The 24,859-nt window shown below is 43.6% G+C and overlaps 2 protein-coding genes across 2 annotated transcripts in view; both read right to left on the bottom strand.

Annotated features, from left to right (window-relative positions):
• The window catches only part of Nr1i2 (nuclear receptor subfamily 1, group I, member 2), a 27,341-nt gene extending 20,404 nt beyond the window's left edge, over positions 1 to 6,937 (bottom strand). Inside the window, exons 1-3 of the mRNA XM_005386618.1 lie at positions 6,860 to 6,937; positions 2,853 to 3,060; positions 1,492 to 1,615 (exon numbers count right to left, since the gene is read on the bottom strand). Of these exons, the coding sequence (XP_005386675.1) occupies positions 1,492 to 1,615; positions 2,853 to 3,060; positions 6,860 to 6,937 (410 nt within the window). The remainder of the gene's footprint in view (positions 1 to 1,491; positions 1,616 to 2,852; positions 3,061 to 6,859) is intronic.
• An 8,799-nt stretch (positions 6,938 to 15,736) lies between these two features.
• Maats1 (MYCBP-associated, testis expressed 1) overlaps positions 15,737 to 24,859 on the bottom strand; it is a 61,271-nt gene continuing 52,148 nt past the window's right edge. The window contains exon 18 of the mRNA XM_005386456.1: positions 15,737 to 15,920. The gene's annotated coding sequence lies outside the window, so the exon portion shown is untranslated. The remainder of the gene's footprint in view (positions 15,921 to 24,859) is intronic.

Raw genomic sequence — 24,859 nt, 5'->3', positions numbered from 1 at the left:
AGGGTCTCCGGGAGTAAGGAGCAAGGAGAGGCATGTGGGAGGAAAGGGGAGGCAGGAAGAGTCGTACAGACTCGAGAACATGAGGCTGAAAACTGGGTGAAGGCAAGAGTGCAGAGGCAGGTTGAGTCTGCGTTAGCTGGGATCCCCTACGCGGGCTGTGACCCGTGAAGAGGGATGATGAATTTCAAAGGAGGCTCAGTGCAGGGGCTCTTACTGGCCACTGCCTTGGTGTAGAGAGAGGAACCCGGTTGCCATTTCAGGATCTGGATCAAGCTGAGCCCCTGCTTCAGTCCCACAGGCCCAGAGGTTCCTGGTCCACAGAGGACGAAGCCACGAGAGGCAACACACTCACTGTGAATGTGCAGACGGTCAAGACAGCTCAGTGACACAGGACACAGCATAATGACAACTAGAAAAAGACCACAGAAGGGTGCATTGCGACCAAAGGAGCGAGCGGGTGGAGGAGAGGGCTGAGAGAGAGGTGCCAGGAAGAGGCCTTGTGCCCAGAGGAAAATGAGAGGGCAGAAGTGAGTGACCAACTGGTGGCTTTTGGAGTCAAATATTTAGATACCGCAGGAGAACAAAGGTGAGCATTGCTGCAGATGACCTGTGTCAGTAGGCCAGGAATCTGGTGGAGACCTGGGAAATGATCATCTTTAATGCAGGAAAGAATAAAGCATTCAGTAGAGGATACAAGATGCTGCCCATTAGGTTGGCAAGTTTAGCAGAGATAGATGATGAAGAAAAAAATGCCCACTGGAGCAGGAAAAATTGACTACTACAAAAGAAATAACCAGTAAGAAGGAAGCCCTGGTCAGGGAGTAGTGAGATATGGTTTAAGAAGCAGGGAGAAAGAAAAATAAGGGAGTAGGCATAATGGTGCAGGCCTGTAATCCCAGCACTCGGGAGGCTGAGGCAGGAGGATCACCATGAGTTCAAGGCCGGCCTGGACTACACAGTGAGACCTTGTCTCAAAAAAAAACAATCGAAAGAAAGAAAGAAAAGGAAAACTAAAGGAGTGCGGATACAGGGTTGTAGATTAAAAAGAGTGAAGGAGTGGAATGAAAATTCAAACAAAAGTCAAGGGCCTGGCCTTGACCCTCCAAAGGCACAGGCACTGGGAGTGGAAGACAGCACCAAGAGTAAGAGGGCAGAAAAATGGGGCCCAAGAGAACCAAGGCAGTGGCACGTTCCTTAAGGTAGGGACGGCTGTTGATGCTGAGGCCAGGGAAGAATCAAAGAAAGGCTGAGAGGCCGCACGACATCACAAACAAGGGAGGAACAGCTGCCGGGGCAGGGAGCGGAGAACAGAGAGGTGATAATGCAGGGACTCCCGGACTGATGGTAGTTCACAGCAGGGTGGTTCGGGCTCTTTCCTCACCCTCTGCTGCCCTGCTCTCCCTGCCCGGGCAGCCAGCCTTGTCTCTCCAGGGTCACAGGCAGAAGGAGGGCCCCATCTGTAGTCTTCAGCTCTGTGTGTCCCTGACTCACCCCGGCCTGCGGCCCACCCCAGTCAGTGGTGTTTGGAAACTTCCCTGGGTGCTCAGGTAGTCAGTCAGCCAGTAGAGCTGCCCCTGTTCAGAGGTCTGAAGCTTACACAATTTGGGGCTTCCTCCTTAAGAAAAAGAACCCAAAATTACAAATACAGAATTAGATACCAATGAGATACAAATACAAAATTAGAGAATCCGTATGTGTGAGAAAGAATGAAAAAGGAAATAACGAAAACTACAAATATTAAAAAGAACAAGTACAATCACCACAAAACCTAGGAAAGCAGCGTAACGTTAACTGTGCGACAGGCCTCTGTAATATTTTTGATTGTGTCCTGGTAGTAGGCAGAACACTGTCCTCCAAGGATGCCTGCTTCCGGACCCACACAGTTTGTGGACAGACATGTTTCCTGACAGAGCAAAAGGTTGAGGCCCATGTGCTGAGGGCACAGACCAGCAGAGGGAGGGGTGATGAGCTATCCACGTAGACAGGACTTAATCCCATGAATCTTAAAGTCAGGGAAACTTTCCTGGAGTTGCTGAGAGAAAGAAATGTGACCTGGAAAGCAGTCAGATGCTGGGTAGCTGGCTTTGAAGACGGAAGAGGAGGCCCTGAGCCAGGGAAGGCAGTGCATCTAGAATCTGGAAAGGTAGGAAACTGCCAGAAGAAAGCCCCTCTTGGTTGCTTTGCGAAGCTGGGACTGCTTTGCTCATAGGGGACCATGTCCTGCCTCTGCAGCACCATCACTAACCTTGCCTAACTGGAAGAGTGGAGGCCGTTCGTTTTATTTCTGGTAGTTCTGAAGCGGGGAGAGTGGACTTCGGCAGGAAGACTGGGGTAGAGCAAGCGGATTGGATAAGAGGCCATCAGATAACCTCTTCAGGCCAGGATCAAGGAAAGCGTTTGACAGACAAAGGTATGACTTCCTCTCCTCCCCCATCAGAAGAGGACAGGTATGTTAACATTTGTGAGGCCACTGCGTGAGGGGACAAATTGTACACACGAGTGGCCACAGCCTGCCGTCACTGTGCCTCTGAGGAGACTCTTCCAAACACTGCAGCCTGCCCTCATGGAAGGAGGCTTCTCCACAGGCCCAGCCCCATGGCTTTTGGGGGTGGGGTGGGAGGCTCCTAGTTGGGCCAAGTGCAGGGAGCTGAAGAAAGGGTCACAGGGTTTCTGGGGGCTCTGAGGGATCTGTGATTGCGTCCCCCATGGACAAGTGACCCACTGAGCCATTTCAGTCTTCTCCTAGTGAGCCTGATGTCACAAACACAGACAGGGACAGATGAAAGGCCAGCTGGCTGCACTGCTGCCTAGGGGTTGCCATAGTCAAGGCTGTACTCAAAAACAAGGCGAGCCGAAGGTTTCCTCCCTTCCAAAGCAGCCACACCAGCAAGGGCGAAGTCTGACAGTGCGGACTGGACTCAGCGGCGCCTTCAGAGACGCCTTTGGGTCCGTGGCCCAGGTCCACTCCAGCAACACCTTTATTCGTTCATCTGAAGTGAGCACAGCCTGCTGGGACCACAAGACAGAGCCGGCGACTGAGTGCTTGTGGTGCAGGGCTGTCTGCAGGGAATAAGTGCACGATTTTCTTATCTAAATGCCTAATCCTGTCTTCTAAGAGCTTGTTAGATTTGGAGGATTGCACAGAATAGACTATTGATGTTGACTGTGGGATACATTTTTTAATGAAAAGGGCATCACTTGCCAACAAGCACCTGAAGATACGTCCAACATCCCTAACTATTAGGAAAATGCAAAGCAAGACCACAGTGAGGTACCATTTCACTGCATCAGGATGGCTCCTATCACAGAAATAGAAGATAACATGTCAACCCTTGTGCTGTTGGTGAGAATGTAAAATGCTACAGCTACTATAGAAAATGGTACTGCAGCTCCTCAAAATGCTGAAAATAAAGACTATCATGTGATCCAACAGCACATCGGGGCATATATGTATGTCCAAAATATTCAAATCACGGTCTTGAAGAGATATTTGCATACCCACAGCAGCATTATTTACAATAGCCAAAGGGTGGGAACAATGCAAAGTCCATCTGCAGATGAATGAATAAGGAAAATATGATGTACGGAATAGAATGTTACTTCGCTTTGAAAATGAAATAAGTTCTGTAATATGTGACAGCATATGCACCTTGAAGACGTCATGCTAAATGATAAATGAAATGAGTCAACTGCAAACAACTACTACATAATTTTACTGATGGGAAGTGTGGTAGCCACTCACAGGCACAGCAGAAAGAAAGTTGGCCGGGGAAGGGAAGGGAGAGTTTTTGTTTAATGAGTATAGAGTTTCAGTTTGACAAGCTGAAAAAACTCTACACTTAAAAAAGCTCAAAATGATAAAATTTTGTTATGTGATTCTTGTCATTTAAATAAAGGAGAACATCCCTAAGTAAATGTTACCAAATGTCTAAAGGATTTTTTTCTTTTTTTTCTTTTTTCTTTTTTTTTTTTTGGTCTTTTTAAGACAGGGTCTCTCTATACAGTTCAGGCTGGCCATGAACTCACTTTGTAGTCCAGGCTGGTCTTGAACTTGCAACTATCCTCCTGCCTCAGCCTCCCAAGTGCTGGAATTACATGGGTGTGCCACAGAATGTTTGAAGGGCAGGCAGAATGTTAGGCTGATCTGTGCGCCCACTGTCTCAGGCCTGCCATGCGCATACGGCCGGGGGCTTTCAGACTGGAGGCAGCTCGGGGAAGCCAGGCAGCAGGAAGAGGATCCAGGAGCAGAAGCTTCTGTCCCGGGAAGCAGCCTGAGGGGCAGCAACAGGGGTTGTGAGCACTGCAGTAAGGAACAGGAAGATAGGTCAGTTCAGCCGCATGCCATAATGGGTGGCCTAGTCTTGAATCCCTAGGAGGCCAGGGTTGGGCAGTTGAGAGTTTTGTCCTCTTTCTGGCCCATGTATGAGTCACAACTGCCATGAGGTACCTAGAACCTGAGATCATAATCTCAGAGAGTAATTCTCCAAGTGGGACTTCCCTTGCCCCCACATCAGTACAGTACTGGGATTGAATCCAGGGTCTTTGCACTGAGCTACATCCCAAGCCCTTTATTATTATTTTGTTTTGAGACAGTCTCACTGGGGCTGGGGATTTAGCTCAGCTGCAAAGCACCTGCCTGGCAAGCACAAGGTCGTGAGTTTGATTCCTGGTTACCAGAAGGAAAACAAAAAACAAACAAACAAACAAAAAACAGCGTTCTTTGGGCCTGGGGATTTAGCTCAGCGGCAAAGCACCTGTCTGGCAAGTGCAAGATTGTGAGTTCGACTCCTGGTACCAAAAGGAAAAAAAAAAAGTGAAACAGTCTCACTAAATCACTAAGTTGTCCAGGCTGGGCTTGAACTCATGATCCTCCTGCCTCAGCCTCCTAGTGTGCTGGGATTTCAGGCATACCTAGCTATGGCAAGCTTCTTAAAATGCAAATCCTGACTCAGTAGGTGTGGAGGCCTAGGACCCTGCATTTTGGACAGGATCCCAGGAATGCTGAGTGTGCTGGTCTGCAGTTCATACTCACAACAGCAAGGGCCTGAAAAATCCAGCTAACCAGACAGAAAATTGGCAGTGCCCAAGAACAATGTGATGGAGAAGGTGGTAGTGTCAATAAACACATGGTTCTGTTTCTAGAATGTAGAGGAAGTAACCAAACTGATGTGGGAGATGACTCCCACATCATAAACTGTGCTTTGTGGTGAGAAGCTCCTTCCCAAGAAAAGGCATGGGGAGGCCTGGGGAGGGTAGGCAGCGCCTGTAGTCCTCAAGTCATATCTAAGAGCTCTGCAACCAGGTCACTGAGATCAAGCAAGCAAAGTGGGCAGCTTGGAGCTGAAGCAACATATTCTAAGTGAAGGGGAAGGTAGCGAAAGAACCATGATCTTAGGGACAGAAAGTGGTGGAGGCAGCAGGACTGCGTGTGTGTATGTGTGTGTGTGTGTGTGTGTGTGTGTGTGTGTGGTATACATGTATAAATATGCACATGCATGTATTTACCTACATATAAATTACAGAACTGTCCAGCATGTGAGAAAGAGAGAAAAGTCATAAAACAAAAAAACAATATACAGAATTTCCAAAAAGTTAACAACTGAAACTTACAAAAATATTGGCTTTGTCTTAGTCAGGCATGGTGGCACATGCCTGTAATCCCAGGACTTTTGGAGGCTAAGGCAGGAGGATGGCAAGTTTGAGCCAAGCTTGAACAACTTAACTTAATGGGACCCTGTCTCAAAACAAAAAATAAAATTTTATAAAAAGGAGAAAAAGGGCTAGGGTTGTGGCTCATTGTGAGGACCCTGAATTCAATCCCCAGTACTGCCAAAAAAAAAAAAAAAAAAGTTTGCTTTGCCCAATAAAGGAAGAAGATTGAAAAATTTATCAACCCACATTTACACAGGATTTCAAAATCATGACCTGGAATGATGGTGTTGTGAGACCCAAGGGGCAGGACTTAACCCCAGCCCATCAGGGCAATGTGGGTCTTTTATTTCTTTTCATCTCCTTGACAAATTAGGAAAATGGGGGTTCTGAGCTGTGCTAAGTTGAGGGAAGCAGTAAGTGACAGACTTCCTTTGCTTCTTTAGTGCTTCTTTCCATATACTATGTATACAGATATACTATGTTAAATTTTGTAAACAGATATACTGTGTTAGTTAAATTTTGATATACTATGTTAGTTAAATTAACAGATTAAACTAACAAAGTTAGCTAACATGTTATACTGTGTAAACAGATATACTGTGTTAGTTAAATTTTGATCACAAAATTCATGGGGTGAGATCACAGAGTGAAAATTCCTTGGGAATGGCTCAGTGTTGTGAACAAAGCCCTGCTCCTTGTTGGCCATGGCGTGGCACGGGCTCTGAGGAAACGCAGGTGGCAGCAGCCGAGTTTCATGAATCCCAGAGAGGTGGGCTGCTACCTCCAGGCAGCCGTCAGTGAAAGCTGACCTTTGGGCTCTCTGGGATTCAGTCCTCAGAGCTGAGGGGTCAGAGGGTTTGTGACTGCTCGGACCAGGAGTGGCAGCTGGTGTCAGCTCCAAAGTACACCCTGCACCCCTCTGCAATATTTAACAGGGCACAGTGACCTCTGACTCAACTGCCCGTCTCTTTCCCGTGCAGGTACAGGGCTGTTATTGCCTTCGGGTTTTATGCTTTGCCTCCTTGTTTGGAATTCACACAGACATAGGAGAATTATGAGGAATTTGGACCTGTCTCTTTCTCTCAGTTTTCACTGGGAAACTCAGTCAACTGATGCACGCTGGTAGGTGGGGGAGCAGGGGGTGACGGCGGGACGCTCCACCCAGTCTCCTTCTGTCACACCACTGAAAGGTGCAAAAGGAGCTCACGCATTCCATGTGCCTGCATCGACCCCAGCATGCGAGAACCACGTGCTGACAGCGCGGGATACAGAGCACGGCAACCATGCCGGGTTTGGTGGCACAAATCTGTAATCTCAGCACCCTGGCAGGCTGAGACATGAGGATCACAAATTCAAGGCCAGTCTGAGCAACTTAACAACTTAGCCAGACCCTGTCTCAAGATAAAGAATGAAAAAAGGGCTGGCCTTGTATCTCAGTGTGAAGACCCTGGGTTCAACTCCCAGTACCACCAAAAAAAAAAAAAAAATTGATTTTGTTTTCTTCCCACCCCCCACATCACTGTTCTTTTTAATGGGAAAGTCATGTGTCCGCCTTCCCAGGGTCCTAGTGACTCTGAGGTGTCCCTCCTTCCATGACAATGGAAGAAGCTATCTAAGAAAGAGAGGATATTTGCTAGAAAATGAAGGAAAGGATAAATAAAAAGAAGCAACAGAAGATAGATGCTAGGAAGTAGGAAGATAGATCTTTTTCAAAGGGTAACAGAACCACTGGCAGGAGCGGGGAGGGAAAGGGTTGAGAAAAGGAATTAAGACGTGCTATGTACATGTACCAACTCCCTAAGATGAATACAGTCATTACATGCTGCAAACATGTACTAATACAGAAAATGATCTGAAAGAAATGAAGAAACCTAAAAAAGTTCTCCCTAAAATATTGAGAATTGCTGAGCTGAAGACCCTTAAACTTAGAGATGCTCTGCTTTTCCTCTGTCTAAAAACAGGACAGAAAAATTACTAAGATAGAGTTTTTGTATCTCTGCTCTGCTTTTCCCTCCTAAAGACAGAGTGTAAATCCTCCTTTGCTGGAGACAACATTGTATCCCTTCAGAGGCACCAATAAGGCCGGATGAATCTGGGGCAGATGCTGGTACCTCTCAGTTCTTCCTTTGCAAGCCTGAGGCAGGATAACTGCTTGTACCTTTGTCTTATTACTACTCTAAGATTTTATAGTCCGTTGTTAAAATAGTATTTGAGGCAGAGTTCTAAGCCACTGCTTGGAGGGTTACTTTCCAGGGAGAGTTATCCTCTTCCTGTGCAGTATGTGGGATGTTAACAAATTTGCTTGTTTTCCTCCTGTTAATCTGCCCTTTGTTAGAGGAGCATCCCAACTATGAATTCACAAGGACTAAGGTAATATTACCATTTTTTCTCCTTTAAAAATAAGATGAGGAAATTAATACATGCAGAAAAGTGTTTCATAAAACTTGATAGACATTCATGATTTTAAAATTTTTGGTTAACCAGAAAGAAGAGAACTTCTTTAACTTGGTACAAGGTAGATACTAAAAACTTTTACTATACCTCTTATTTGTTAGAAAATAAGTAATTCTAACTAGAATAATTCTCATTAAAAGTAAAAAGTAGAAAATTTTATTGTTGGTACTCAGCAAGGTATTTAGAGAAAATCCTACTGATATAATTCACCTAAAAATACCAGATAATTTTTAAAATTTTGTTTTTAATGTGGAATTGAGCTGGTAGGAAAGTAAGGGAATTCTCAAGAGACCAAAATGTATGAGATACACTAAGTCAGAGAAGTTAGAAAGGGGAGGTACAGATTGTCTTGGGCTTGTCTCTGTTTCTAGCACCCCACACCCCGGGTTTTAATAGGAGGATAGGGGACAAAGCCTGGAGCCAACAGTGGGAGTAAGAGGTCAGATCACAGAAGTGGCACAATCAGGATGCCCTAAGGACGATGGCCATGGAGGGAGACAGTTGTTCAAGGCCTTCCCAGCCTTGGTTGTGAGTGAAGCAGGTAGAAAATGTTCCTTTGAAAATCCCTAACAAGAAGCCAATAATCAGATAAGCTTGAATTAGGATTTGTATTACCTGTGTGCCTGGCAGCCCCCAAGTTCATGGTGATACTGTTCCCAGACCCCTGGCAAGAACACATATAAACCCTCTGGAGAAAACCAGTTTCAACCTCACACTCAAAGAACCCTGCAGAAAAGTTTCTAAGAAATACGAGTTCAAAATAGGAAATAAAAATGGATTAAAACTTGGAACATGACAAGAATACCCAGGATGTCTAAGTTCATATTTCCCAGAATTGTGCAGCCTACACCTTCCACAGGTGTGTGCGTGTCAGTTCAGGGACTACCTTCTGTTGGGCTGTGGCTCAGCATTGTGCTAAGGGGCAAGAAAAAGGAGGAAAAGAAGAGAGCTTAAGCTGTGTCCGAAAAGAAAGAACAAAACTCTCACTGTATATAGATAATACAGTTATCTGGAAACTCCAAAAGAATGAACTGGTTAATGTTTACAGTTATTAAGAGAATTCAATAAGCAAACTGATAAAATATTTTTTTAAAAAATAGATTTCCTATATACCAGGAAAAAGTCAATTAGAAAAGAGAAAAGTTATAGCAGAAAGTGGTTTAAGTAGTAGTGGGGCACTGTGGCACACACCTGTAATCCCAGCACTCAGGAGGCTGAGGCAGGAGGATCGTTGTGAGTTTGAGGCCATCCTGGGCTACAAAGTGAACTCAAGGCTGGCCTGAACAGCATAGTGAGACCCTGTCTCAAAAGACAAAAAAAAAAAGAAAGAAAAAAAAATTGGCTTAAGTAGAATGAATAAATACAAAAGACCAGAGAATGAAAAACGGACATGTGTAAGTGGTGATTGCTACATGACGGAGGTAGGTACCCTTCCAACTAAATAGAAAAAAGATGAATTTTCCAATCGATGGTATTGGAATAATTTGTTGAAACAAATTCCAGGGGAACAAAAGAATTATTATTATTTTTTTTACAAATATAACAGTATTACAAGAAAGTATGTCAAAATACCTTTATAATCTTAAAAGTTGAGAAAATTTTCTTAAATAAGCCTCAATGAGAAAAATACACAAAGGATAAAGTTGATAAATTCAACCACACCAAGATAACCATAAGCACAACAGTGAAATCTTTTGTGAACTAAAAATATAAGCAGAGTTTAAAAAGAAGTGAGGGAGGGAATATGTATTACACATGCATCAAAAGGGTAGCGTCAAGAATAAGTAATGAACTTCTACAAGTGAGTAAAAAACTGAATGTAAAATGAACTAAGGATATGATTTGACAATGTAAAAAAAGGAAACACAATGATCTAGAATAATGTAGAAAGAGTTTTCCACCTCAGTAGTAATCAGGGAAATTAAAATATTAAAATAATAGATTACCACTTCCATTCATCCAAGTAGAAAAAATAAACTATTGGATAAATAACAAGCAGCGTGGAGTGTGGGGAGGACATAAATTGGTACAGGTGTAGTGGATGCTGCTTGATAGTATTAAAATTGAACCTATTTCAGTCACATGTCCTATGATGTAGAGACTCAGTTTCTTAGTATCTCCTCCAGAGATGAGCCTCACTTAAATAGGTGTTCCAGCAGACATAAACGGTGAGGCTCATGGGAAAGACTAAACATTGGAAACAGCCTTAAGATCTGTCAGAATGGAAATGTCTAAATACAAGGATGGTATACAGTGAAATATTACATAGCAGTTAAATGAGGTAGCACTCTAGAATAGTTTTGGGAAGTCATGTGAAGGAGTGGGAAGACAGAATGAGAACAAGTAAAAGCTATATATCGTACACATATGTGAGCCTGAATATGTACAGTAAATGCATCATTCTAGCTGCTTTATGGAAGGCAGAGCCTTGGGGTTGGCAGGATGGTCAAAGGAGAATTTACCTGTATCTACACAGCTGTTTTATTTTGTAAGAAGCATGTACTCATGTATAATTTTATCATTTGAACAGTGTTTACCTACTAAAAATAGCTTAGCCAATTTTCTGATGGTCTATTATGCTATTCCACAATAATTCAGGATCAAGTTGATTGCATTCAGATAAGACTTAGCAAAGGCCTTCTGTGAAGGGACAGAGAGCTGATATTTTAGGCTTTGTAGGCCATATGCCTCTTTTGCAACCATTTAGTTAGTTCTGCTGTTGTAAGCAAATTAGTCAGAGAGGATAAACATGGCCATGTTCCAATAAAACTTTATAAAAACAACTGGTGGATCAGATTTGGCCTGTGAGCCATAGTTTGTCAATCCCCAACTTAGACTGTTTATTATATAAATTTTTTTGTTGTTGCTTTTTTCCCACACTGGGAATCAAACTCATGACCTCGCACTTGCCAGGCAGGCGCTATGCCACTGAGCTAAATCCCCAGCCCCTATATAAATATTTTAAGTGTTTCTGTGTGCAGAAAAATAATCTCTCCTATTAACCAACTGATTAAATAAGCTGTAGCCTCTGAGACTTTGCTTAGAATACTTATACTCTGCCCATATCATCTGAGACCCAGCAGTCATCTCGATGGAGAAGATCCAGTCACTGTTGCCTCTGAGTGGTGACCACTGACCTTAAGAGCGGAGTCAGGCAACTACCTATGTGGAAGGGACAGCATGGCAGCTGACTCATAAAGTTAAAGTTCAGTGGCCTCCAGCTGTCTCTGAGCAGCCCCAGTTGAGAGGGGCTTATGAAAATGCTTGTGGCCACCCCTGTGCTGTGCTGAGGGGAGGGGAGGGGAGGGGAGGCCCGGTGGCACCGAGCCCCTGCTGGAGAGGCTCAGCCCTATGGGGCCGTGCCACTCTCACATACAGAGACAGAAGGCTCAGGTGTCCAAAGCCAGCTTAGCCACAGGGCTGTGCCTGCGTGTGACGGGACCCAGAGACCCCTCAGAGGTGAGGCCTGTGCAGCACCAACCCCGCAAGCCCTGGAAGCAGGGCTGAGTGCTCCTGGCTCCTACAGCCCAGCACAGGGGTCTTTCCTGAGTCCAAGGGCACCAGCCTTGTCACAGGGAAGGAACTGCTTGCACATGTGACTCATGGAACACACAGAGACGATGCTTCCACTGTCGTGATTTCTCTAGGCAGCAAGGTCAGGCTAGGGGCACTGACAGCGGGGCTCAGTATGAAGTGGTGGTCTTCTCGCCACTTCGCAACCTGGCAGTGAGGACAGTACCAAGGCCAACACGCTTCACACGCAAGGTACATTTGTGTTCCCTATGCCTCTGGCATGAAGAAGAGAAAGAAAAATCATACCTCGTGGGCAGCAGCTGTTTTGCTCTGACTTCTCCCTGGAGGTCCACTCTGGACAATCAGGAGTGCAGGATCCACCAGAAGCTCAACACACCTGTCGTGGCCGCCTTGTCACGGGTAGGAGTGGGAGTCTCCGCTCCGTCTCTTGCATTTCACAGGCGTGAACACAGCTGGCAGAGCTCCCAGGGGACACTGAGGCTCCGTGCTTCCTCTTGCCACACTAGTCTTAAGCTATTAGGTTCCCTGATAAAAGCAAAGCTTGTCTCACATTTACAGGTCAGCCCACATCTAATGCCGGCTCCAAGTGGCCTCTTGTGTCACTCCCAAGTCCCAAGTCCAGCACTTGAACTAGTAAACGAGCAGATTACCGTATTCACCTGCCTTAGGGCCCCCTCCTTTTTCCCCCTCTGTCCTCTGTGAAACCCAGATCAGGAGGAACAACCCAAGTGTCTGCTTTAAGATATTCTGGACAAACTGTGTGCATTCGAGGGTCTCTGGGCTTTCGACACTGGAGGCAAAGTTCATTTCAATCAAATCTAACACTTCCTAGGCCTGAGCCACCGTCCTGGACAATGTTACTTTGTGTGAACATGAGCAAAGTCCTGAATTCCGACCCACTGCTGGTGTTTATGTGAAAGGGAGGTAGGCACACGGGGAATGGGGTGCGACAAGACGGGGCTGTGCACGCTTCACACCTGCGACCCCGCCTAAAGCCTCGGCCCGGCCGACTGAGCAAGGAGCTCCGCCCTCGGAAAAGCTCTCTGCTCGTTCCTCCTCCCGCCGGGACTGGGGAGCCTGGGTTTATGCACACTGCCACAGGGGAGCTTCCTTGGGCACTGGCCAGAGTGGATGTGGAATGAATAAAATCCTGAGCTCCATCCTGGGGGCAGGAGTCTGTCTAGTGTGTTCTGGGGTAAGAGAAGCGGAGCTTGCGAAGCTATAAATCATATGGCCACGGCCACAGGAGGTGGGAAGGCTAAAAGCACTAAGGAGAACTTTTCTCTCAAAGATTGAAAGAAGGCCTTTCTGCACTGACTGGCGTTTCTGCAGCCGGAGGAAAAAAGGCATGACCCCAGCTCAGAGAGGGCAGCTTGCCAGGAGTCTCTGTGTCACTGGTCAAACATGCAGCTTTCCTCATCTCTCAAATCTTGTCTGACCCACAAGCGCCTGGCCTTGTCACTCTTAATTAAAAAAAAAAAAAAAGTAAATCATTTACCGCAGAAACAGGGAACTAAGACAGGCCTTGAGCCCACCGAGGCAAAGGGACCATTCTCGTGTCTCTAAATGGATCTTCTGATCTCCCGGGCTCGAGGTCTCCAGGAGAGGTGGCCGCAAGGCTGCCAGGCCTCACTCGTGTGTAACTGCATTGTTCTCCCAAGGCAGGGCTCCACTGGGAACAAGTTCAGGAAGAACACTCTCGCTACTAAGAACAGCGGACTCGTGCCCCCAGATGAGGGTCTCAGTCAACCTTAAGCATTCAAGGGAGCAGGAGAAACGGGAGTCCCTGGTCCGCAGGTACCCTGTGTCTGTCTGTTGCAGCAATGAGAAATGGGGAGCTGCAGAGATGCCTGTCAGAAAACAGCAGATCTGATAAGCGCTGAGATTTTCCTGAAGGTGAGTTTATGAAAAATTATAAAAAGTATAAATATAAAAATGAAAGCCAACTAAGGGAGTAAATCTGGGTGGACCCAGACAATAACAGGCAGCCTTTCTCATAATCTCTTAGAGTCCCTGTGAGGTGTGGCCAGGGGATGAGATCAAGAACACGGAGGTCTCAGCGAAGCATCCTGGAGGGACCATCTTCCTCTTTGCCCTTGGGTGGACACAGCAGCAAGGCACCCAAGGAGCTTTTGTTTTGAAGGTGGTTTCATTGTATCAAAGGTAGAAGTAGTGACACAAAATTTTCCTTCCTAGAAATGGCAGGTTCCAGCAAACAGTGAAGGGGAACACAGAATCCCTAGTGTTCCAGACCTGTAATAGCTCTAGGTTCCCAAGATGACTCTTGTCGAGGCTGGAGTCCCAGTCACTCTCATTTCAGAGGACTCTGGGAACATGTTGTTTCACCTTACCTATGAGTCACACTGCAGAATTTGCTATCTGTGACCTATTCTCTGGCTTGGCTATAATCTCTGCTACAGTTTTCATCTGGAATGGCCCCCAAAGGCCACACGTTAAAGGCATGGTTCCCGGGATGGCACAGCTGGGGACCTAGTGGGGGCATCTAGTGGGAGGTCTTCAGGTCAGCAGGGGCACAGAGCGACGGAGGGACCCTGGCAAGCGATGTTGCCCTGCCGTACATTCTTGTTGGGATGTGTTGCTCACGGCAGGCTCAGAGCAAACAAGGCCAACCAGTCGTGAACTGGAACCTCCAAAGCTGGGAGTCAACACAAACCTTTTCCAAGTTGATTACCTCAGGGATTTATCTGGTAATGGAAAATAGACTAAAGAAGCCCTTCCCTGTCCCTTAGATTACCTTGTGCCACACTGCATTGGTGGCTGCTTTGATAGAATGCTGCTTCCGCTGACAAAAGAAGCTCAAGCTACCTTGAGAGAATCTTCCCTGCAGCTCGTGCCACCAGGAAATGAAACTCATATTTAGTTTTAATTTATTATTAAATGAGTTCCCTTTCAAATGTCTGAAATATAATGACAAGTGGCACGATGAAGATAAATTATGCTTTCACAGCAAAGAGATAATGTGGTGTGTAATATGCATGGAATCACCTAAAAACTAGGGAGTGATTTGGAATTTAATATTTATTTCTTAATCAATCACTGTGATGTATGAGAAGGCTAAAAGGGGCTGAGAGAAGGCAGAAATCTGGACTCTGCTGACACAGATTGCCACTTTCAAGCAATATTAATATGACACTCTTAACAGCTGTAGCCATTAGGTGTCTCTGCTCCACAAGATTGTGGAGAAACTCTTGAAAAATGTAAATTTGTGGTGCAGGAAACACCGCTAGGCTGTGAGATGGATCAATTCCTGGAAAAATTGTGCCTTGTCCATGGAGAGATAACTAAACATGGACCATATTTACAACCACTGGTGTCATTAGCCAGTGAGTTAGACCTGCTTTATCTCAAAAATGAGACATAACCTACAGGACAGATTAAATAAATTTCAAGTAGTTAGACATATTAAAGTTGCCACTCCCTTTTTTATTTTATTTTTATGAAGTGTAACATCACTCTTTTAAATTATTTTTGGTTGAAAATATATATAAAATTAGACACTTACACCATTTGTGAATACACAATTTAAAGGCATTAATGAAACTTGTGTGATCACTACCACTATTCATATCCAGAACCCTTCCACCAATGCAAACAGAATATCTACACTCATTAAATAATACCCAGCTCCCCACTTTCCTCAGTCCAGACAACCTCTAATCTTACTTTCTATTGGTATCGCTATGCATTCACCTATTCTAGATGTTTCACATAAGTGGAGTCATATATTTGTCCTTATGTGTCTAGCTTACGTCTGTCAACACACAGTTTTCAAGGTTCATTCAGGTTATGTGTCAGAACTTTGCTCCTTTTTATGGCTGAATGTTCCACCGGATGTATACAGCACAGTTTATTCATTCACCTTTTGACTTTGATGAATGAGGCTGGTAAAACATCAGTGTACAAATATCTGTATGAGTCCCTGCTTTTAGTTCTTTTGGATACATACCTGGTAGGTACCTGGTTCCATAAAATGGGTACTTCTGTAAATTTTGTCCAGTTGCATGCTTTTTTTAGTGGACCTCTTCCTTCCAAAGTTAGAATCTGACATAGCTATATTTTAAAATGATGTCTTTAATCTTTATTAAACATAAATAAACAGTAAGAAGAGTATTTCTGGACCTTTCCCAATGCTCCACTGGATTTTCTTGTGTTGTCAAATGTTGTTTGCACAAGGAAACATGGGACAGATCCCTTTCAGGGTGTTGTAAGACAGCCTCTCCTTCCTTTATTGTTCACTTGTCTCTGATAAAACTCATATGCTGAATGGAAAAAGTTAAGCCTTTATTAGAAATGAATGTTGTAAATTAGAACTTTGTTCTTGAAACTCATTTCCTATCATTAAATGCTAAGACAGCATAATGGTTCTCTAAAGTCACACAGAGGTTGCTTTACCAAACATTACGCATGTGGGATTTCACTTAGCAAATTCTCACAGTTATAGTCCTGTGTGGCATGCACCATCGCAGGTCACCGTCACGGGTATGTCTGCCCATTTTGTTTTTCACCTTTGGAATCCTTTAGGGTGTTGTTGTTTTTTTTTTTTTTTTTTTAAGATTATTAAAAATTGGACTAAGACCTGTCTTTCATGGTAAATCTCTGGATGGTAAATCATGGGGAGAACCAGCTTCCTTAGGAAAGGTTTCTTCTATTCTAAACTTGTAATGCATGTTGAATCACATGGAAGCTTTTAAAAAAATATCCTTACTTGCGCTCCACTTCCATAGATTCTGCCTAATTGGTCTGAGGTGACGCCCAAGACCTACTTTTAAGTACTCTGATGGTTTTAGCACGTTGCCACAGCTGAGAATCACTGTAGCCCTCACTTCCAGTTTGCTCAAGATTTGATTTTTATAATAAAAGATGCCTCCTTCCATGACTTCGGTGGAATTTCCTGAAAAATTCTGCATAATATTTATAGCTTCCTTCTGCTGCTCTGATGTTTGGTAGAAAGAGACTCCTTATTTCACCTCCTCAAATTTCTACAGAACATAGGGTCCTCATCACTATGAGGGGACAGGGGATGAGGAGGGATGACTGCATATCCACATTCCTTCCATTTTTCACTCTTCCCCAAAGGAGATGGGAAAACTTACTGACTGGCTAGAGACTGATGCCAGCTGGGCTACCTCTTATGTATTTGTAGGTGTGATTTTTCCTTAAAAGCGGGACATGTTCCACCCACCTCTTTTGTGTCTGTCCAGTGACGATAGTAAAAGCAGCTATCTGGTGCTTGCTGGTGCTCACCATACGCCCTTTGCTATTCTAAGCCTTTTACATAAATTAATTGATTACATCCTCACAACAATCCCATGCTGTACATTCTACCGTTATAGTTTCAGACATGAGAAAGCTAAGGCATGGTAACATTAACTCGTCTGACACATTGGAGTGGGATTTCAATCCTGTCAATCTAGGTTCACAGTCTGTTTTCTTAATTTCCATGCTTAAAATACTGCTAAGGTTCTGGCCTGGCTTTTGTTCCACAAATCACAAGCACAGCCAGAGGCCATTCACTCACATTTTCACTGTCCTACTGTGATCCTCTGTGCAGCTGGCTGCATAAAAGTATCCAAGTCTTCTCTAGGAATACAACTGCACCTCAGGTAGGAGTAACTCCACCATGGCCAGGGACTGAGTAGTGGATGACAGTAGGTAATGGAAGCTTCTCCGGAACCAATATACACTCAGACTTTTAATGTGTGGCTGGGTGGGGGGGACGGGGGGGGTTTGTGCTTTAGGATTTTGGGGTCCCGCAAATTTTGCTCTGAAGTCTCTTGCCCTAAGGAGATGCTTTCTTCACATGGCACACTTTTTTTGTGGATAGTACCCTGCAGCTGGGGATACAGCTCAGCAGCACAAGCATCTGCCTGGATAGTACCTTGCCTGTCCTTAGAAGGAAAGCCTTTGTGAAAAGGCACAAAGTCCACTGGGGAGCATAGCTCAGTGAGAGCGCTTACCCAGCACATGTAACAGAGACCCTAGGGCTCCATCCCTGGCACTGCAAACAAGCCGGGCACAAGAATTCCCTAGGCGTGATGATGAATGCACGCCCAGAAATTCCTACCTCAGAATCATTTCACTGGGGTTCCACATTGCTATAGAGGACTCCTCTGCCCCAGGTCCCCTATTGTCACCTACAACCTCCAGTCACTACGAACACATGACCTCAAATATGAGTCCTTCACATCACTATGAGTGCTTTACTTTCAAGAGCAAAGGTTAGGAAATGGAAGTTACCATTATAAGTGGAAGGTTATTAGAGCCAAGAAAAAGTTTTTCTCTCGCAGAAAACTTCAATTAATGAGGGTTCTAGAACAACAGATTTTCCTTCTGCCTTAGCTGTTCAGTTTTAGAAGACACCTTAAGGATAAGGACTTTTTTTTTTTTTTTTAGAAATACTGGTTCATTACTTATGGCCTTTATTAGAAGCCACTTTGAATCATTTTTCAGCGTGTGCATTGATTTTAATTTTAGTTCATGATCACAGCTGGACAAACTGTGACCTGCAGGCTGAATCCAGCCTGCTGAGTTTGAAAGTAAAATTTTATTGGAATGACATCAGCACACTTGTCTATCACTGTGCATAATTCTAGCAGCAGAGTTGAGCAGCCATAACTCACACCACCTGAGCAGCAAAGCCTGAAATAAGTAGTTAATCAGGCCTTGTCCAGAAACAGTCCACTATCTATTGCTGTTCAGCCTCCCTGCCCACCTTCTAGCCCATGGGCCCTCACTCACTTCTCATTTTGTGTTGCTGAAACTTTATTTTAAAAGTGAATTAGCCGGGCATGGTGCTGCACGCCTGTAATTCCAGCACTCAGGAGGCTGAGGCAGGAGGATCATTGTGAGTTCGAGACCAGCCTGGGCTACAAAGTGAGCTCAAGGCCAGCCTGAACTGCCCAGCGAGACCCTGTCTCAAAAAGATTTAAAAAAAAAAAATCAAAAGTGAATTAATATAAAACCTCTACCTAGTTCAGGTTTGCATTTTTTTTTTTTTTTTTAAAGAATAAAGCAAAATTCAACTGCTTCCTGTGATGGTTGATACCTTGTGTCAACTTGACTCTAGAAGCTTAACTAAGTAACTCAGCAGTTCTACATCTTGGGGTGAAAAGGACATGCCCTTAGGGCTCTGGGATGTTGTTCATTTTGTCAACTTGAGAAGTTTAGAAGGTTAACTGTATGACTCAGCAGGAAGCCAGGGTGCTTACTTTGTATTTGTCATGAGCCTGTGCAAGAGGAGGACATGGAGATTATGTGAGTGCCACACGCCCACTGGGTGGGGTAGCCTGCTTACAGTATAAGGGAGGAAAAGAGGCTTGTTCCCCCACCTTTTTGCTTTTGCTGTCTTTGACCGTGGACTGCTGCCCCTGTGCCCTGCCACCCTCCCTTGGAGCCAGCTGATTACGGACTGAAACCTCCCCCATAAACTATGAACTAAATAAACCTTTCCTCCCTTAATTTTGGACGTTGGGTATTTTGTCTCAGCAATGAGAGAAAAGTAAGTAAGACACTTCCATACTGGTGTAGCTCTTTTCTGTCTGTCAGTGAGAGAGAAAAAGCTGTCCCAAGGCTAGTTTCCCCAGGACAAGGCAAACTCTACAGTTTGTACAACCAGGCATATTTTTCAGCTCAGAAAACAAAAATCAAATTTGTATTATTGTTTCTATTTTATTTGTTTTACTTCTTCAAGATTTTCTGTGCAAAGGTAAAATATCATGTGGTTTGTCTTATACAAGAAAGCTAAAGTGGGGCTGGCAATTTAGCTCAGCGGCAAAAAGCGCCTGCCTGGCATGCGCAAGGTTGTGAGTTTGGTTCCACCTGAGCAGCAAAGAGAAAAAAAAAAAACAAAATATATACTGGAGAAAAAAAAAAACAAAATATATATAAGAAAGCTAAAGTATAAACTCTTTAAAAAGTACTGGAGAAAAAAAAAACAAAATATATATAAGAAAGCTAAAGTATAAACTCTTTAAAAAGTAATGTATTGCAAACATATACTAAAAATAATAACTTATACTCTTCCAAAAAAGAACTACTGCTTGTAGGATTGGTCATCCAAGGTCATTGTCATATTTGTCCTTTCCTTCCCGTCCCATGTTGGGTGATCTAACAACTTTGTCACCAATACCACCAATTTTATTCTCTGCTGTGATACTTCTGTTTTCGTAACTGCCCCCAAATGAACATAGAAGGGTTTTAATTGGATGTTTAATCTTCTGTTTTCCTTCTTAGTGAGCATTCTTCCCTTCTCAGCCTGCATCTCTCTGTGTTTGAGCCTTGCCTGTTTTTATTATTCACTATTTCAGCTTCTGGTGGGGGGGCCCTTTCTTTTTCCCTTTGACTGCTTGGTGTCAAGCAGATGTTTCTTCCCTTATTTCTGTATAGATGTTCTCTACGACAGGTGTCCCTCTGCCCTGCTTTCACAGTAATGTACATCTTCCTTTGTGAAGTCTTTACATAGGCTCCCTGCTGACTTTATGGTTGACACTCTTGCTTATTTAATGTTTGTCTTACCGGTCAATCTTTCAGTTAAGAGAGGCGTTTGCCAAGAATGGGGTCTTAGTTACTTTTCTCTCATTGCTGAGATAAAATACCCAACAGCCAAAATTAAGGGAGGAAAGGTTTATTTAGCTCACAGTTTATAGAGGTTTCAGCCCATAATCAGCTGGCTCCAAGGCAAGGTGGCATGGCAGAGGGGCAATAGTTCATTGGGGCAGAAGAGAGCAAAAGCAATAAGAACAAAACGGGGAAACGTCTCTTTCTTTTTGTCTTACCCAGACTGCTGGGATTAGGGCAGTGCCAATCAATCAGTGAAATGATCCAGCAATCACCCACCCTTAACCTCAGCACCCTTAATCCCAGCATTGCACTAAGAATCAATCACAAGCTCTAGATTCAGCTGCCTCCAAAAAAGAGCCATCTAAAGCTGCATGAGGCTCTGGGGGGACATGTAGACACTAACCATAACAGACAGGTAGATTGCTCTCTAGCAGCACCTTCTCTGTGGGTGTTGAGTGAATATGCAGCTGATGTACAGAAGTATCACTGGAGATCTAGGTTTCAGGTAGAGGGGCATCGAGAGCAGATCTCCATGAGCATTCTTGTCACACTCGCCAATGCACATACTCAAGCTCTTTCTGTTGGATTTACATCTAGGCGAGGAAATGCTGAATACTGGGTGAGGCATATTTTCAACCTTAGTAGACAATGCCAATGTTGGACGAATAGCAAACCAAAATGACTTAAATAGTCAGCAATATTTCTTTTTGTGATTCAGCAAGCCCATGCATTATCAGAGACGTAAGTTTTCTCTTGCACAGAGCATCTAGAAAACACCCAAGAGAATAAAGCTATTTAATTTAATGACTACTACTGACAATAATTTCAAATTAATGTGAGTTTAAAGAAAACAGAACTTCCTTAGGAATCATATTGTCGAGCCCACGAGAGAGGCACAGCTTGAGAGACACACAGATCATTGGAATTTTTTAGACGACTTCTACAATTTCTTTTTTAAAAAAGCACAATGTGAGCTGGGCATGGTGGTGCATGCCTGTAACCCTAGCTACTTGAGAGGCTGAGACAAGAAGATTGTAAATGCTAGGCCAGCCTGGTCAGCTTAGTGAGACCCTACCTCAAAGTAAAATTTAAAAAAGGCTGAGGATGTAGCTCAGTGGTAGAATACTTGCCCAGGATGTGCAAAGCCTAAGATTCAACCTCCAGTATTTTTTAAAAAAATCACAATCTGTAAAGCACAAATGTTTAATATTATGTTGGGTTTTTATTTTTATTTTTTTTTACAAACATTCATTGCCAAATCAATGCATCCCCAAAATCACTGTAATATAATGAAATAAAGCCCTGGCTTTGAAGTCAGACAGTCCCAGACATATCCTACCTTTGTCATTTATGAGCCCTATGTATTCAAATATTTCTTACCTAAGTAGCTGTTCCCAAATTGTAACACTTACAAAAAAGGCTTGACTAGATTATAGCTGCATGCTTAATACATTTATATCATGAAAACTTGAAGCTGCAAAAAGACATAAAACAGAAGAAAATAATCTTTCCCCTACTATCACCTCCAGTTCCCAAGTCTTGTGGTAACTACTTACCAATCTCTTGTTGATTTTTCCAGAAACGTTTTGCAAATATTGCAGGCATTCCTGCATGTATGAATTTGTGTATATCTATAGGTATAATACACACATGCATATATTTTTAACCTTTTAAAACTACATATGTCTACATTACTCAGTCAAACATCACTGGACCATCAACAGGAAAGGCAGACGTGCCCCATAATAATTACATTCATCATCTTTCATTTCTGCCATTTTTCAGTTATGAAGACCAGAGTTCTGAGTGCCCTGGACAACATTTTTTTGTGGAATATTTGTTTGGGTAAAACTTATGTGTAGGTTAGAGCTCATAAGCACTTGTCTTAGTTACTTTCCTTATTGCTGAGACAAAATACCTGACGTTCAGAGTTAAAGGAGGAAAGGTTTGTTGTGGCTCACAGTTTGTAGAGGTTTCAGTTCATATTTGGCTGGCTCCAAGGCAAGGCAGCATGGCAGAGAGGCATCACAGAGGAGAAACAGTTCATGGCAGGCAGAAGGCAGCAAGGCAGTAAACTACTGGTGAGTAACTTCTTCCTGTCCATTTATGTTGTACCTAGGTTACTCACCATTAGGACAGATAGAACTCACACCCAGGACTATGCCAAGCCAATCAGCAGACTGATTTAGTAATCACACACCCTTAATCCCAGCATCACACACTCTAGGTCCAGCCACGTCTGGAAAAAGCCCCACCTCTGATCATGTGCTGCTTTGCAGGGGCATCTAGACACAGCCATGACAGCACTCAGTGTATCTGAGTTTCTTTCCATTTTACTTTGACTTACTGCCAAAATCCTTTACAATCTTATTTCATTCCCTTTGTTGGAAAGATTGTATATACTTATGTACAACGTGATACTTTGAAAGATGTATACATTGTGGAATGGCTCAGCGGAGCTGATTAATGTGCGTTATTCACATACTTAGCATTTTGGTGGTCAGAATGCTTACATTTTTCTCTCAGTGATTTCTCAAAATAAAATAATTATTATTATCTGCAGCTGCTATGTAGTACAATGCATTTCTTGAACTTATTCTGCCTTTGTCACTGAGCATTTTTATTTATTTGACAAACATCTCCCCAGTTACTACCTACAGTCCCTGGTAGCCACCTTTCTACTGTCTACTTCTATGAGTTCAACTTCTTTAGATTCCACAGATAAGAGAGATCATACACATACGTATGTGTACACTCTTTGCCTGGCTCATGGCATTATTCTGGTATTTCTGTGTCTGGCTTATTTCACTAAGTATAATATCCTCCAGGTGTAACCATCTGTCACAAATGACAGAATTTTCTTCTCTTACAAGAATGGATAATATGAGCCAGGTATGGTGGCACACGCCTGTAATCCCAGCAGGACGCTGAGGCAGGAGGATCACTGTAAATTCAAGGCCAGGCTGGGCTGCGTAAGTTCAAGGGCATAGCAAGACCCTGTCTCAAAAAAAAAAAAAAAAGGATAATATTTTCTTTATTCATGTGATAACGAACACTTAGGTTTATCCTGCCTCTTTTGAGATACTGTTGCAGTGAATATGGGGATGCATGTATCTCTTCATGCTGACTTTATCTCCTTTGGATGTCTATCAGTAGGGGCGCTGCTGGATCACATGGGGGCTCTCGTTTCAATGTTTTGAGGAGCCCCCATTGCTTTCCACAGGGCTGTACTAATTTACATTCCCACAACAGTGTTGCAGGGTCCCCTCCCTTTTCTTCACACCCTCTGCAACGCGCTGTTCATCTTCCATCTTCTTTATAAAGGCCATCATCAGGTGTGAGATGGTATCTCAGCAGGGTTAAAAATTGCATTTCTCTAATGACAAGGGATGGGGAGCCTTTTTCTTATACCTTTTGGCCATTTGCATATTTTCTTTTGAGAAATGTCTACGTGGGGCCTTTGCTCATTTTTAAATTGCATTATTTGTTTTCTTGATATTGAGCTGAGTTCATCGTATACGTTGGGTATTAACCCCTTATCAGATACGGGGTTTGCAGATATTTTCTTCTGATCTGTAGGTTGTTTTTTCATTGATTCTTTTGCTGTGCAAAAACTTTTTAGTTTGAAGCCATCTAATCTGTCTGTTTTTTTCTTTTGTTGCCTGCACTTCTGGGGTCATGGCCCCTCAAAATTACTGCACAAACCAATGTCAATGTCTTGCACCTGTTGTTATGGCTTGTGTCTACATTTCCCCCCAAAGCCTCATGCAGTCATGGGCCAGGTTTCTAGAGTTTATGATTGATTCATGGTCCAGTGTTGGGATTATGGATGTGAGTGCTACACTTGCCCTGGGGCAGGCAGTTTGCATACAGTGTAAGGGAGGGAAACAGGCTTGCTCTTCCAGCTGCCACTCCTCCCTTTGGCTCTTGTTGCTTTTGCTGTCTTCAGCCTCCAGGAACTGTTGCCCTCTGGTATGTGCCACTCTGCCTTGGAGCCAGCTGAGTATGGACTGAAACCTCCACAAACTGTGAGCTAAACAAACCATTCCTTCCTTAATTTTGGGCATCAGGTATTTTGTCTCAGCAATGAGAGAAAAGTAAGCTAAGGATCTCAGTCCATTCTTCTATGTATAGAGATCCAGTTTTCTCAACATCATTTATAGACAAGGTTGTCCTTTTCCCATTATGTCTTCTTGGCAACTTTATGGAAAAATCAACTGACTGTAAATGTGTGCATTCATCACTCAGCTCTCTGTTCTGTCCCACTGGTTTATGTGTCTTTTTTCCAGTACCATACTGTTTTGATTACTATTGCTATGCAATAGATTTTGAAGTCAGGTAGTTTGGAGGCCTCCAGCTTTGTTCTTCTTGCTTAACGTTTACTTTGATTATTTGGGATCTTTTATTGTCTCATACAAATTTTAGGGTTTTACTTTTCTATTTCTGTGAGGAATGTCATTGGTATTTTGATAAAGATATTGAACCTAGCTCACTTGAACAGCATGTTAGTCAGTTTTCCATTACTGTGACAAAATACCCAAGATAATCAAATTAAAAAGATGAAAGGTTTATTTTGCTTTATGGTCTTTGTTATGGTTGATACATTGTGTCAACTTGGGGAATCTAGAGGTTTGGCTAA

The sequence above is a fragment of the Chinchilla lanigera genome, unplaced genomic scaffold (genome assembly GCF_000276665.1).
Source record: "Chinchilla lanigera isolate Chin_1 unplaced genomic scaffold, ChiLan1.0 scaffold00026, whole genome shotgun sequence".
NCBI lineage: Eukaryota > Metazoa > Chordata > Mammalia > Rodentia > Chinchillidae > Chinchilla > Chinchilla lanigera.
This window is presented reverse-complemented; position numbering and strand designations above follow the sequence as displayed.